The sequence below is a fragment of the Antechinus flavipes genome, chromosome 2 (genome assembly GCF_016432865.1).
Source record: "Antechinus flavipes isolate AdamAnt ecotype Samford, QLD, Australia chromosome 2, AdamAnt_v2, whole genome shotgun sequence".
In the NCBI taxonomy this organism is placed as follows: domain Eukaryota; kingdom Metazoa; phylum Chordata; class Mammalia; order Dasyuromorphia; family Dasyuridae; genus Antechinus; species Antechinus flavipes.
Window position 1 is genome coordinate 432,617,358 of NC_067399.1, and position 13,763 is coordinate 432,631,120.

Sequence of the window (13,763 nt, forward strand, 5' to 3'; positions counted from 1 at the left end):
CTCCTTATAGTCAAGGCTATTTTTTGCTTTTGTTTGTATTTGTATTCCCAGGGCTTAGCACAATGCCTAATCCAGGAAGCATTTAATAAACTAACTTATTAACTTATAGGTAAGGAAAATGAGACCTACAGAGTTAGATCATTTGCTTCAGATAACTACAAAATCTAATTCCAGTCCCTTGACTTCAGATTCAGTGATCTTTCCCATTATGAGTCATTGTCTATCTAAATTGTAAAACTCAAACTTTTATAATTATTTCTGAAATGCAAAATAGCAGGATAGACAGAGGGCTTGCTTTAGAGTCAAGAAGACCTGAATTCAAGTTCTACTTCTGACATATATCGGTCCATCAGCAAATCATTTAACATCTCAGTCACATCCACAAAACTTTCTTATATTGCACATTATAGATGAATTGTCAATCATCATTAAAGGAAGAGTGCCATACATCCAGGAAATCCCCAGTTCAGATATTTAGATATAGATATATTACACATAATGTATTTTTTCTATTATTTTGTATTTCCCTGAAGATTACTAAGGGAGTTTATTGGTAAGAGAGTAGTGTCACAAAAAGTGCTAGTAATAAATTAATTGAGCACCTGAGTTTTGGCTAGGAGAGAAAAGCACCTCAAGTTCCTTACTGTGTCTACTCACAATAAAGCTTTACACATGGCACACTTATTGCCATGTGTTTTTCCATCTGGGCCACGGACAGGATCATTTTCTCTGGTACAGAAAAGGTTTCCATTATTCACAAGACTCCGAAATTCATCACATGCATCCTACAAAGAGAAGAGAATCATGGTGACTTGTATTTCAGAAATTCCTAGTACTTTAAAACTTAATTCAGAGGTCCTCAAACTACAGGCCGTAGGCCAGATGCAGCAGCTGAGGACGTTTATTCCCCTCACCCAGGGCTGTGAAGTTTTTTTATTTAAAGGCCCACAAAACAAAGTTTTTGTTTTTACTATAGTCTGGCCCTCCAACAGTCTGAGGGACAGTGAACTGGCCCCTTATTTAAAAAGTTTGAAGACCCCTGAACATGGAGTCTCTGAAAGGACTTTAGAATGCCAGCATTCAAATGGATTTGGAACAGAATGTCAGAGCTTGAAGAAGATAAGTCATTTACTCTAAAAAGGACTCAAAGGACAGTCTACTCCAACTTTTAGTTTTCAAAGGAAAATCTTGAGACTTCTCAGAAAATAAGTTACCTGCCCAAGGCCATGGGAATGTTTGGTGGAAGAACCAAGACTAGAGTTCAAGCCCCCCATTTCTTAGTTCTAATAAGCTTTCAAGTGCTCCATAGCTGCAGGATTGATCTGAAATGTCCATAACTTAATGGTGTGTACATAACTTAATGAATCCCAGTGATTCTTCCCTCCATAGTCACTGAAGAGAATTGTCTCCAGGTTTTTTGTTTGGTTCTTTTATTAAGGGAGGGTGTGGGTGCAGTGAAGACTTAGTATTTTTATTATCTAAACCTGTGGCATAAAAATTGGCAATGCTTCCATTTACAAGTTTTAAAAGTGACGGAGAGGGTTGTGCATAGAACAATTTAAAATTTTTAGACTCCCTACTGACTGCAAAGCATAAAAGGAAAAAACAATCACAACTGACTGAAGCTTGCCATCAGGTAATTATAAAGACCATACCTGACCTGAGAGAAGAGATAAGGAAATTTATAAATTCAGCTGATGCATTAGTTCATTTTATTAAACTGCTATGTTTTCTCTCCCTTTGCTCTCTGGAGAGGAATGGAAGAGGGTTCTATTCAGAAGTAAAAGTGATACAAGACCAAAAGCTGTCCTTATAAATGTTTTTAAACAGTTTCAACAAGTTTTCTTTTGTAGTTGATATCCATAGACTCGTAGATATTCTCCCTAGAAATGAGTTTTAATATAGAATTGTTTTATCTGCAGAAGCAAATTGAAGATTTCTCTTATATCATATCCCTTCCCATGCTCTGAAACCTACAAAGACTTCCATTGTCTAGAAGTAAAGGCCAGACTCCTTAACTTACATTCAAAACCCCCACAAAGTCGACATTTTCAGTCTTGTCTCATATGACTCATTTTTATCTCACTGAATTCACTTTGATTCAGTAGTCATCTACTCGGTATCCCACACATCTTCCACACCTTATGGTATACTTTGAAAAATGTAGAGTGAAGAGGCATAAGACAGAAAGGAAAGTTTAATGCATTAGTATTTGCATTAGACAGGTGCAAGCAAATTGTTATGTGAAGTCCAAGAGAAAAGTAATGACTGGGAACATGTCATTATAGTGAAGTTGCACTTCAGATGGACTCCAAATTATGAGAATGGTTTCAATAGCCAACAAGTGAAAAGAAAAGGGAAAGAAATGATTAAAGACATGGAGAGAAGTTAACACATAATTTGTTCAGGAAAAATGAAAGAAGTCCTTTGGCTTGAATGAGGGAAAGGAAATAAACAGAGTTAAAACTAGAATGATTGAGTGGTGGTGACTAATTGTCACAATCCTTGAACAACTCATTTATTTGGTAGGCAACAGGGAACTATGTTCCCTTTTTGATCATATTCTAAGGGTTCTTTCATCTTCAAGGGTCCATGTTTGTAGATCTAAGCGCACTTTTGGTTCTGATATTCTGCTTGAAAACTTGAAAGCTTTTTTCCAGTTCAGGAAACATGGTACAAAGGGAAAAATGCTAGTTCTAGAGTCAGAGGATCTGGACACAAATTCTACTAGTGATCCTACTGCCTGTATAAATTGGGGCAAGTCACCTAATTTCTTAGGACTTCATTTTCCTCAATTATAAACTGAGGGAATTCAATCTGATAACATGATGCCTTTTCTAGCTCTAGGTCTATAATTCTACAAACCCCACATCTAACAGTGTCTACATTACTGTCATTTCATTGGTCTGAGGCTGTTTCTTCATCTATAAAATGAGGAAATTTGACCTGATGAACTATAAGTATATGATTTTTCTTACCCTAGAAGACCTTTTATTTACTGTTCTAAATTCTGATATCTTATATTCTCTAGTTCTATACTTCCATAAAGTTTCATTACAGAAGAAAAACTCAAAGCCTTTGCCTGTAATTTCCAGCTTAACATTGTTTGATAACTACCTTTGTAAGTTCTCTCTTCTTAATTGTTCTGGATGCTACAGCAGCCTTCTCTCTAGCTTCTTGTTGCCTTTAAGAGAAAGAGAAAAAGGGATCATTTCAAGTACAGCACTGCCGTCATAGAAGAAGACTGGTTTCTCAATGGTTTGTTTAATACTGAAGGGGGGAAAGGGGACTATTGTCCATAAGCCTGAACTTTACTAGCTTTTACTTAAGGGAAAATTCACAGTAAGCAAACAGGCATCTATTATAATGCATCCAAGAAGAAATATCCAAGAGTAAGTCTTTGTACAGAGACTTAAGGACATTATCTACAGAGTATCCCTGTGCTGAATTCTTTTAACCAAAGACAATGACCATCCTAGACAAAAGTACCAAGGAAAGAAAACAACCAGTATGATTTCTTTCCATCATCATCTCCCTCTTTCCTTCTTCCATACTCCACTCCTCAAGTTCTATATACTTCTACAGACATCTCCTGACTCTTATACTCACAGGAAAGCTTCACACATGGAACATGTGTTGCCATGCATCTTGCCATCCAGGCCCAGGATGGGATCATTCTCTCTGGTGCAGGCAAGGCGGCCATCCCTCATGTAGTTTCTGTATTCACTGCATAGCTCCTGATCATAGGAGAATAATAATAATTATTATTATTATTTTATTTCTATAGAATTTAAGGTTTATAAAGTATACTCCTCATAACAGTCCCATGAGGCAGCAATTAGCAGTATTATGTTCATTTCACAGATGAAGAAACTGAAGCTCAGAAAGGGTTCCCAATAGTCACATAAAAGTAGATCTTAGATGGCAAGCCAGATTCTTGACTCTAAGATTAATTCTCATTTTACTATAACAAGTAACTACACTAAAATCCAAAAATGAGAATTTAATTTTAGAGGCTCCCTTCTAATCTCAAGCCACTAAACAACCCATACAGAGCTTCAAGGGTGGAACATTTGAAAATGCTTTCCATTCCTGTTTTTGGAGGATTTGTATAGCTTTCTTTTACCACTATAATGGAGTGTTATTTCAAAACTTCGTATTTTTTAAATGTGGGTATTTGCTCTTTTGATGGATTCCAGAGTGGAAGGAAGAGGCCTAAGGGTTCAGATGCTTACTTTCCAAAAAAGTCTACTTAAGGATACACTGGAGGGATAATGGGTGTGAAACAAATTACCTGCACTGCTTCTCTCTTAACTTTGTTTTCTACTTCCACTTTCTTCTTCTCTTCTCTGTTTTTCTCCTGTTCTTGTTTGCTACATGTAGGAGAGAAGGTCAGAGGCCAAAATGAATGTCACCATGTCTTGGAGAGCAGAGGTAGAGAATTCCCTAAATTGTTGGTAATTAAATTACCTAAAGCCAGAGCAAACAACTGTTTTCCCCATAAGAATGTAAGCTTCTTGAGAGCAGGAACTATTTTGCTTTGACTTTGCAAACTGTCTAAACATATGAAGTGATTCATAAATGTTTGTTGATTGCTTGACTGATTTTAGAAAAGACTCAACCTTTGAATTGCAACTCACTAACGTAATACTACTGGTGAATACTAACTGTTGTAGGTAAGAATCATTTTCTATTTGCCAAAACTATCCTAGAGGATTGAAGAGAAACCCTTGAAAAGCTATAAGGAGTGTTTAATAAACTAATTCACATTTTATGCTAATTTTGTGGAAATAATTGGAAAATAGTGTACCACTGTGGGAAGAGTCCTGTTTGGGAATCAGACTTTTGAGTTTTGATATATACTATGTGACATAGAATCAAGAACTTGTTCTCTTTGAATCTCAATTTCTCCCTTTATAAAACAGGAATTAGGGAAGGTCCAAAAATCCTTTTTATGAAAATGTTTTATATAACTTCATATGTACTTTCTCTTTGGGGGAGGAGGTAAGGAGGTAATCTGGAACTCAAAATGTTATAAACAAAAATTTTTAAAGTATTTTAAAAATAGTTTACATCTAACTGGAAAAAATAAAATATTAAAATATAAAAGTGAACATGACACTATCCAAAGAAGAGATTATTAAAATCTTCATCTCAAAATCTACCTAAACTTTTTCTCTGCACATGTCTCTCCTGCTTTCTTAACTCTTTTCCCTCCCCACCTCTGTCTTTCATTCCCTTTTTGATTCTGTTTCCTCACTTTTCTACTTTTGTTCTCTTACCCAACTTGTACTTCCCTTCATCTCTCTTTCCTTTGACCTTTCTAATTTTTAGCATGTATATACACACATATATATGTACATATATATACATGTTTGTGCACTCCAATCCTTAATATAAAATGCATGGAAGTTTGAATATTTCATTTTTCTTTAAATAAATTTTAAAATATAATAAAATAATTTTTCCTTGTATATGGCCTTTGATTATTTTTTTTTCCACTTTATGGATCAATAGTTCTTGACAGAATGAAAAGTTCCCATATTTCTTCATGCTTCATGACTTCAGATCATTCTGACATTTGTAAACATATTACTTGTTTTTTATATAACTATAAAACCAAATATTTGCTATAGTCATTTGTAATAGTCAATACAATATGGATCTCACATGAAAGCATTTTCATTTTAAATATCATGCTCTTAATTTAGCTTAAACTTTCTTAAACTGTGGTTCAAGAGCCAATGTGGTTTCACATAACAGAATGTGTGGATTACAAAATTGTGATTTATTATCAATATGTTTGATTTGTATACCTATTATATATATATATAATATATATATATATATATATATATATATATATATATATATATATATATATTGCCCTGGTTCTTATAAAAAATTCTTGAATGAAAAAGGATCATTAGAGGAAAAAGTTTAAGAAGCCCAGATTTAGCTTATTTTATTGGAACTAATTTTCAGGTTCATTTAAAAGTTTTGTCATTAATAGTTCTATATTATTTTGCCCTACTCACTATATTGAGTTACAGAGTTGGAAGCCAAAAGAAGTCATAGAAGAAAGAATATCAGTGTTGAACAGTCTTCAGAACATGAAGATGGAACATTGTTCATAAGGCATTTGGTTAGCTTTGCTAAAATATTTTTTCCCCTCGTTTTTACTTTTTACTATAAGGAATGGTTCTCTGGGAGGGCAAAGAGAAATGACATTTTAGGAAAAAAGATTAGGAAAAATTAACTCATTGAAAGCATTGTTGTTTCTTTTTGAAGAACATAGAATGACAGGACTGGAAGAAACATTAAAGGTCAATTGATTCAGTTCCATCTTTTCTTGTATAGTTGAAGAAACCAAGTCTTTTGGTGACAGAACAAGACCTGCAACAGATCTCCTGATTCTTGATTCCTCTTTCACTATATTACTCAAATTCATTTAGATCCATCAGGCATGAGGCAAAGATTTTGAGTTTTCTCTAATGCCCTTTGTTTGGAAGGAGTAGGAGGAATGTCACATATATACTCACAAGATGCTGGCACACATGGAACACTTGTTGCCATGCATTTTACCATCAGGACCTCGAACAGGTGAATTCTCCCGGGTGCAAATGAGTTTCCCATCTCTCACTTGTTCTCGGAACTCACTGCACAGATCCTGTGAAAACAAAGGATGCTGCTGGAGTGAAGGTTTATCCTTGATCCCTCCTCCTCCCCTTCCCAAATTCTTTTTCTCTTTATCAGTCACTCTGCCCTTCAGTTTGGTTTCAGATGTTTCATAGAAACTAGAGTTGAAAGGATGCTCAAGCCAAGAAAAAGAATGTGATATTTTCAAGGTCACTTAAGTCATGGGATCAGAGATTGAGAGCTGAAAAATATTCACTTAGTTCAATTTTAGTTTTTAACATATAAAGAGCCTGAGGGCCAGATTGTCAGTCACACAAATAATAAATTCAGAGACTAAAGTCAGGCAGTAAGATGGAAGAGCCAATTCTAAACTTCAGATATACTTATATATGACCCCAGGGGTCTTTATCCTTAAAAAACAAAACCCCAACTTTTGATGGCACATGTACAATTTTGACCATACCTTGGTTTCTTTTTTAAATTTTGCCTTCTCTTCAGATGTCTTAAGATCTCTAGTGTGTCTCTTTTTTTCAGCTTTTAAAAGACTTTAATAAGTACAATTATCCTTTCTATTTGAGGAACATTCATAAAAAACAATTATCATCATTATCATTTTATAGATAAGGACACCAGAGATCAGAGTATGGAGCAATCTGGCCAGCATTACACACTTAGAAAACAGAAGATGCATCAATTGATCCCAGCTCTTCTACCTACATAGAACATCATAGTTGATGATGATGATATCTAATATTTTCATATTGTTTACAACATGTTAGGCATTGTGCTAAGCATTTTACAATTATTATGTCATTTGACTCTCACAACAATCTTAAGATTAGGTGCACTTATCAATTCCATTTGATGGATAAGGAAATTGAGGCAATCACTTTTTAAATAACTTGCACAGAGTCACACAGCTGGTATCTGTGACTAGATTTAGATTCAGGTCTGCCTGACTACAGGCCCAGCACTCAATACACTGAATTCTATCTACCTAGCTGAAGAATGAACAGAAGGAATTTAGTCCAAATAGTACATGCAAAGGAATAGACCTAAAAAAATCTCTCTAGTTCTGGGTAGAGCATTCTAGTAATTCTAGTAATGACTAACTTAACAGGCAATCTATCCTATTCTGTGGCTAGTTCTAATTTGCTGGAAAGTTCTTCCATTTAAGAAGCTTAAAACTGTCTCCCTAATATTTCTCCCAATTATTCTTTGTTCTCTTTCCTATTCCTTTTGATAACAGGAATTAAATAACTCTTAAGCTTTGTCTGCTTCAAACTAAATATCCACAGTTCCCAAAATCACTCTTTTTGCAACACAGTTTCAAATACCTGCCACAACCTAGTTGCTTTTCTCTTATATGCTCTAGCTTACCAATATCTTCTCTAAAACATTACAATCCCAATTATATACCCTGGTCTGTTTAGTACAGAGGAGAACCTTTGTTCTGAACACCATGCTGTTCTCAATGCAATCTAAGAATGTTTTAGCATTTTTAGCTGCCATACCATGTTGCTGATTTATGTTAAACTTGCAGGCAGTAGGATCCCTGGATCTTTTATTTTAAATACTTATCTATTCAGTCTTGCCTATAATATTCTTACACTGTGGAATTTTTTAAATCAAATACAACACTTAAAATTTTTTCATATTAGATTCTCTGGTAGATGGTTTTCTCTTGATAGCCAAAAATTGAACAGATATTAAAATTATTTTGCATCTGGATTATCTCCACTGATTTACTAGATAACAGAATATTGTGAGATCATAGGTATTGTATGATCAGTGGAGAAAATCTAGATTGAAAGAAATTTTGGAGAACCTTTAGTCTAATCCATGAATGCTGCAGAGGAAGATAGTTCATCTCAGAGAGACCAGGTCCCTTCCATCTTAGAAATCTAAGGCTCTTTCTGCTGCTCTATTTTTGCCATTCTTAACTTTTGGGGCATTATACCTATCCCCTCCAAAAATATTTAACTCTCTAATAGGGCTACATCATCTGTAATTCTAAACCTTACTATCTGAGTAGGATTAGATGAAAAACTGTCTTGAACTGACCTAAGAATAACTTATCTGTTGGAAAATGCTAGCTGTGCTTCCTTCATTGAAAGTTCCTATGCATGATGCAATCAACTGAATATCCAAAACCAGCCATAGCATTCATGGTCATTGGTTTCCACCAGAGAAATAATCATAATCTTGTTTACAAAGCAGGATTCATTCTAAAATACTTTGCTGTCAACCTACTGACAATTTAATTTTGTAAATTTGTGTAATATAATATTCACCAACCAACTTGTTATAATCAGTTGTGGATGCCTCATAAAGATGGTAATAAGCAAGAAGCCCTCCAAAAATAAAGAAAAAGAAAGCAGAAAAATATCATAAAGTCTTTAACTCTTAAAGCAATAGGATCCTTTCAAATACAAATTTTGGAACACAAGATATGAACTCTCACAGCTGGAAGTTTGTTAGAACACTGAATATAGACTATCAGTCTTTAAACATAGCTCATAGAATGTCAGAAAATAAGTATGTTTTAGAGAATAGAACCTAAAGTATTAGATTCTAAAACGTAGAATTCCAGAGCTGAGGATCTTTTGAATACAGAATGTCAGCCTAAGAACATAGAAGATAAAATATTAGTACTGAAAGGGACATTTCGGGGCAGAATGTTAAAGAATACAACATGAACCCCTACATTTTTTGGCTTCTGTTTCTTCTTTGATACAAAGAAAGGATTTAATTAAATGATCCCTGCGTTTCCTTTTCAGTTTTGAAGATCTATGAAATTATTTTATGTACTTTGCAAGTGAGCTCTCATAGAAACAGAGAAAGGGAAGGGAATTGAGTTGATTGTTATATATACAAAGTCTCAAATATAGCCTTGCCGAATAAAAAATGGCAAGAAAATAAAGCAAAATATGGAAATTGAAAAAGAAAATATATTCACAACTCAAGATTTAGTTAATAACTCTCTGGAAATAGTCTCAGGATGATTTGATCAATGAAGGGAAGCTTAATATGGATAACAAAATATATATGTATATGTATGCATATATATATATATATATATATATATATATATATATATGGATGCAATTGCCTAGTTCATGACACAGGTATAGGAGGTATTCTCCTTTTGTTAATAATTCCAAAAAGTCAAAAGAAACAGTCAATCACAGTGGAAGGAGCATTGGATATAGAGATAAACTGAAGTGAATCCAGGTGCTGATATTTGATAGCAATGTGACTATATTTGACAGTTTTGTTCTCTGAATGTTCTTCATTTGTAAAGGAAAACTGAGTACCACCTTTATCTCCCTCCCTTATCAATGTTATGAGCAAAGTGCATTAGAAATGGTAAATATGACTTCAACAACAATACTATATAATGATCAATTCTGATGGACCTGGCCAATTTCAGCAATGAGATGAACCAAATCAGTTCCAATGGAGCAGTAATGAACTGAACCAGCTACACTCAGTGAAAGAACTCTGGGAGGTGACTAAGAACCATTACATATAATTCCCAATCCCTATATTTTTGTCTGCCTACATTTTTTATTTCCTTCACAGACTAATTATACACTATTTCAGAGTCTGATTCTTTTTGTACAGAAAAACAACAGTTTGGACATGTATACTTGTTTTGTATTTAATTTATACTTTAACATATTTAACATGTATTGATCATCCTGCCATCTAGGGGAGGAGTGGGGGGAAGGAGAGGAAAAATTGGAACAAAATGTTTGGCAATTGTCAATGCTGTAAAATTACCCATCCATATAACTTGTAAATAAAAAGCTATTTAAAAAAAAAGAAAGAAAGAAAGAAAGAAATGGTAAATATGCCACAAATGGCATGACTCACTTCTATAGTAACTCTGCGGTTTCTCTTGTGATCTTCCTTTTCTTTCTCTTTAGCTTCATTCTGGCTGTTTGGAGAAATAAGTGGTCTAAGTAGAAACATAACCAAATGCCTTCATCAAAGAAAAGAAAATCCTGATGACAGACCATGGATTCTTGACTTTTTAAAAAAGTGAATGAAATTGTCGATCCTGTCTTCAGATAATATATTGTTTTTACATTTAATATTGAATCAAATGCTGAATTTTAGTTTCAAATTTGTGGAGGAAAATATAATTTTTTCACATTCATAGAAAATTCATGGATATTCCAAAAATAACAACAACAATAACTGTCAGCAAATCTCTGGGAGTCTGTGGACCCTGGGTTAAGATCCTTAGACCATAATTAATTAAAATGGGCATTACAGCATTGCAGGCTAATATGGGTAAAATTATAACTCTTAATAGCTGCAATGATTTGTTGAAGCTACCTAATGTCACTCACTATTTTTATTTATTTCTCATCTGGATTTTGCTGGCTCCAAATTAAGGCATTTTATGAACTCTTTGATTGTCAATAAGGAGCCTCTTGTTATAAAGAGCCTCTTATTTAATCATAAATTATGATTTCATAATAAAATCTCAAAGAAAGAACTTAGCCATCAGTAAATCCTATGCCCTTCACCTCATTCAGCTACTCCATTGTACTCACAAGAAGACCTCACACATAGAACATGTGTTGCCATGCATTTTGCCATCTGGTCCCAGAATGGGGTCATTCTCTCTGGTGCAAGCCATTCTTCCATTTCTCATATAGTTGCGATATGGACTACACAGCTCCTGCTCATACCAAGGGATGGATGGTGACATTTATTTTTGTATGTTTATTTCCCTACCTATTCACTTCCCCTCTAGCTTTTTTTTTTATTTAATGAAAGACTAAAAAAAAAATAATAATAATAAGGTTCATATCAGTAGGGAGACTTCTTGGCCCTAACATAAAGATATTTCCAAGATCACCTTGAATTCAGTTAGACCTGAACTCTTCTCTACCATAAGAAATATTAATTTTTTCAAAGATCCATTTAAGTTGTATTCTTACTATAATGAAGTCTTAGATATAAAAAATAAAAAGGGGAGGAGGCTAACAGTTTGCAATGAAAAGAGTTTTAATTTAGTTCTAGTCCCTCTTTTGTCTCCATTCCATCTTTTGCCAATTATTATCTTAAAAGCCTTGGATAAATTACTTTATTTCTTTGAGATTCAATTTCTTTAGTTGTAATAGGAAGACAGTGATACTTATAGTATCAAATTCCCAAAGTTATTGTGAAAAAAGATTATTTTATTTTAAAATTTTTAAATGCTAAAAATAAAAATGAAATACTAAATTTTAAAATGCTAAAATTTATAGCTTATTTTTTAAAATGCTAAAATTTGTAAGTGCTAAAAATTTTAATTATATATATACAAACTATTAAAATTAATTTTTTATGACTCTGCAAGCCATCCCTCTAGGTCTCAGTATTTTCCACTGTAAAATGATGGGGTAAGACTAACTAATCTTCTTTATGGTATAGCTCTTCTGATCTATGATAATTCATGAGAGAAAGGAAGGATCTTCTCTCTGAGACTAGTGCTTGAGAAGGCATCATAGCAGAGAGGGGCATTTGATCAAAGTGGATATGAAGATTCTGGAACTAGTGACAAGCAGAAAAAAATCTGGAAGATTAGAGACCTTGAGACAGGTTTGAGGAGCCCTACCCCAAACTCTGATTAGACTGGAATGTAGGGTATGTTTTCATATTTGCCAAATACTCAGAGGGAAAGCAAAGTGTTGTGGAATGGCTTTGTGAATCTGGAATTTGAACTAGATGATTAACAAGGTCCATACTAGTCCCAAATCCTGTCTGCATACATTTCAATCTATCTATCTATTTATATGTGTATATGTGTATTATATATATGGTGCTCATCTCTGATCCCAAGGTGATTTGCATTTAAGACCACAATAAGATCACAACCCAAGGAGCTTTAACTGGGGAGCTTGTGGTTACTCACTGCAAATGATGTAGTGTTTGCTGGTTCTCTCTTATCCCTTAATTTCTCTTCATTTCTTTGCCTTTCTTCAATTTCGGCTTGGCTATAAGGAAAGAAGAAGAACTCTATTAGGCATAGAATGCAATTTTTTCTCTCTCTTCAACACTGCATGTTAGCCTTCATCCCTCAGCAGGGTGATCAGCCGGACCTTTCATCAGTGAGGTGTCCAATGAGATACTAGTATGTGTGACAGCGTTTTTCGGTAAATCGTTGCTCTCAAAAATTCATCTAGAATCTAGAGAGAACAAATTTGACTCTGAAGGGCAAACCTAAGAACAATGGCAAAAACATATAGGCAGCCAAATATATCACAACCACAAACAGCAATGGGAGTTATGAGGAATAAGAGTACAGAACTTGGGGTCAGGAAGACCTGAGAGCAGATCCCACCTCAGATCCATACTGGTCATGTGACTTTCAGCAAGTAAGTCACTTAACATTCATGTGCTAATAAGAGCACCTACTTCATAGGATTCTTTTGAGTATCCAATAAGTTAACAAACATAAAGTGCTTTACAAAATTTAGAGCATCATACAAATACTATCCTGCAATAAGATCTGTTCAACCATTTAATTGACAAGTCTTCAAGTCCTGTCCTTGTGGGTATTTACTCAGAAAAGGATCAATGATAGTGCATAGGGGATTTCCAAGCTAATTCAAGGTTAAGCTAACTGAATTCTAAGGTCACTTCCCCCCTTTAAGAATTTGAGTTTTGGAGACTAAAATTCTGAGAATCTAAGATTCAAAGAGTGAATTATTGAAATATTTAAAATTATTAGCTATTTAAAATTCTATGGTCCTTAGAGGCTAAGAAAGTCAAGATTCTGTCTAAATGGACTGAGAATATAAGGTCCTAAAGGATTAAGATTAAGTTCTGTGACTTCAGTGCTAAAGGATCTAAGTTTTTAGGATTGTATGGTTTTGAGACAGTAAAGTACTGAAGACTGGGCCAAATATGCTCCTACCTGCTAGTTCAGTGAAAGCAAACCTTCAACTCCTCCATCTCCTGGCATAATAACAGAAGCATCAGGACATTTCTTGGACCTTAGAATTTGAGGTGTAAGTGGTTAAACTAGGTATGGGGACAGCTTCCAGGAAGGGATTCAACAAAGACTCCAGATGTCTTATTGTGAGTGTGAAGAATTTCCCAAGTGGGTAGACCTCAAATAT

The 13,763-nt window shown here is 34.3% G+C and overlaps 1 protein-coding gene across 4 annotated transcripts in view; it reads right to left on the reverse strand.

Moving 5' to 3' along the window:
* SPINK5 (serine peptidase inhibitor Kazal type 5) overlaps nucleotides 1-13,763 on the reverse strand; it is a 60,122-nt gene that overhangs the window by 17,357 nt on the left and 29,002 nt on the right. For all 4 annotated transcript variants that reach the window (XM_051978975.1, XM_051978974.1, XM_051978972.1 and 1 more), the window contains 8 exons: nucleotides 12,554-12,635; nucleotides 11,208-11,335; nucleotides 10,519-10,582; nucleotides 6,543-6,670; nucleotides 4,295-4,373; nucleotides 3,610-3,737; nucleotides 3,118-3,184; nucleotides 658-785 (listed from right to left, as the gene is read on the reverse strand). In XM_051978975.1, coding sequence (XP_051834935.1) covers nucleotides 658-785; nucleotides 3,118-3,184; nucleotides 3,610-3,737; nucleotides 4,295-4,373; nucleotides 6,543-6,670; nucleotides 10,519-10,582; nucleotides 11,208-11,335; nucleotides 12,554-12,635 — 804 coding nt within the window. The remainder of the gene's footprint in view (nucleotides 1-657; nucleotides 786-3,117; nucleotides 3,185-3,609; nucleotides 3,738-4,294; nucleotides 4,374-6,542; nucleotides 6,671-10,518; nucleotides 10,583-11,207; nucleotides 11,336-12,553; nucleotides 12,636-13,763) is intronic.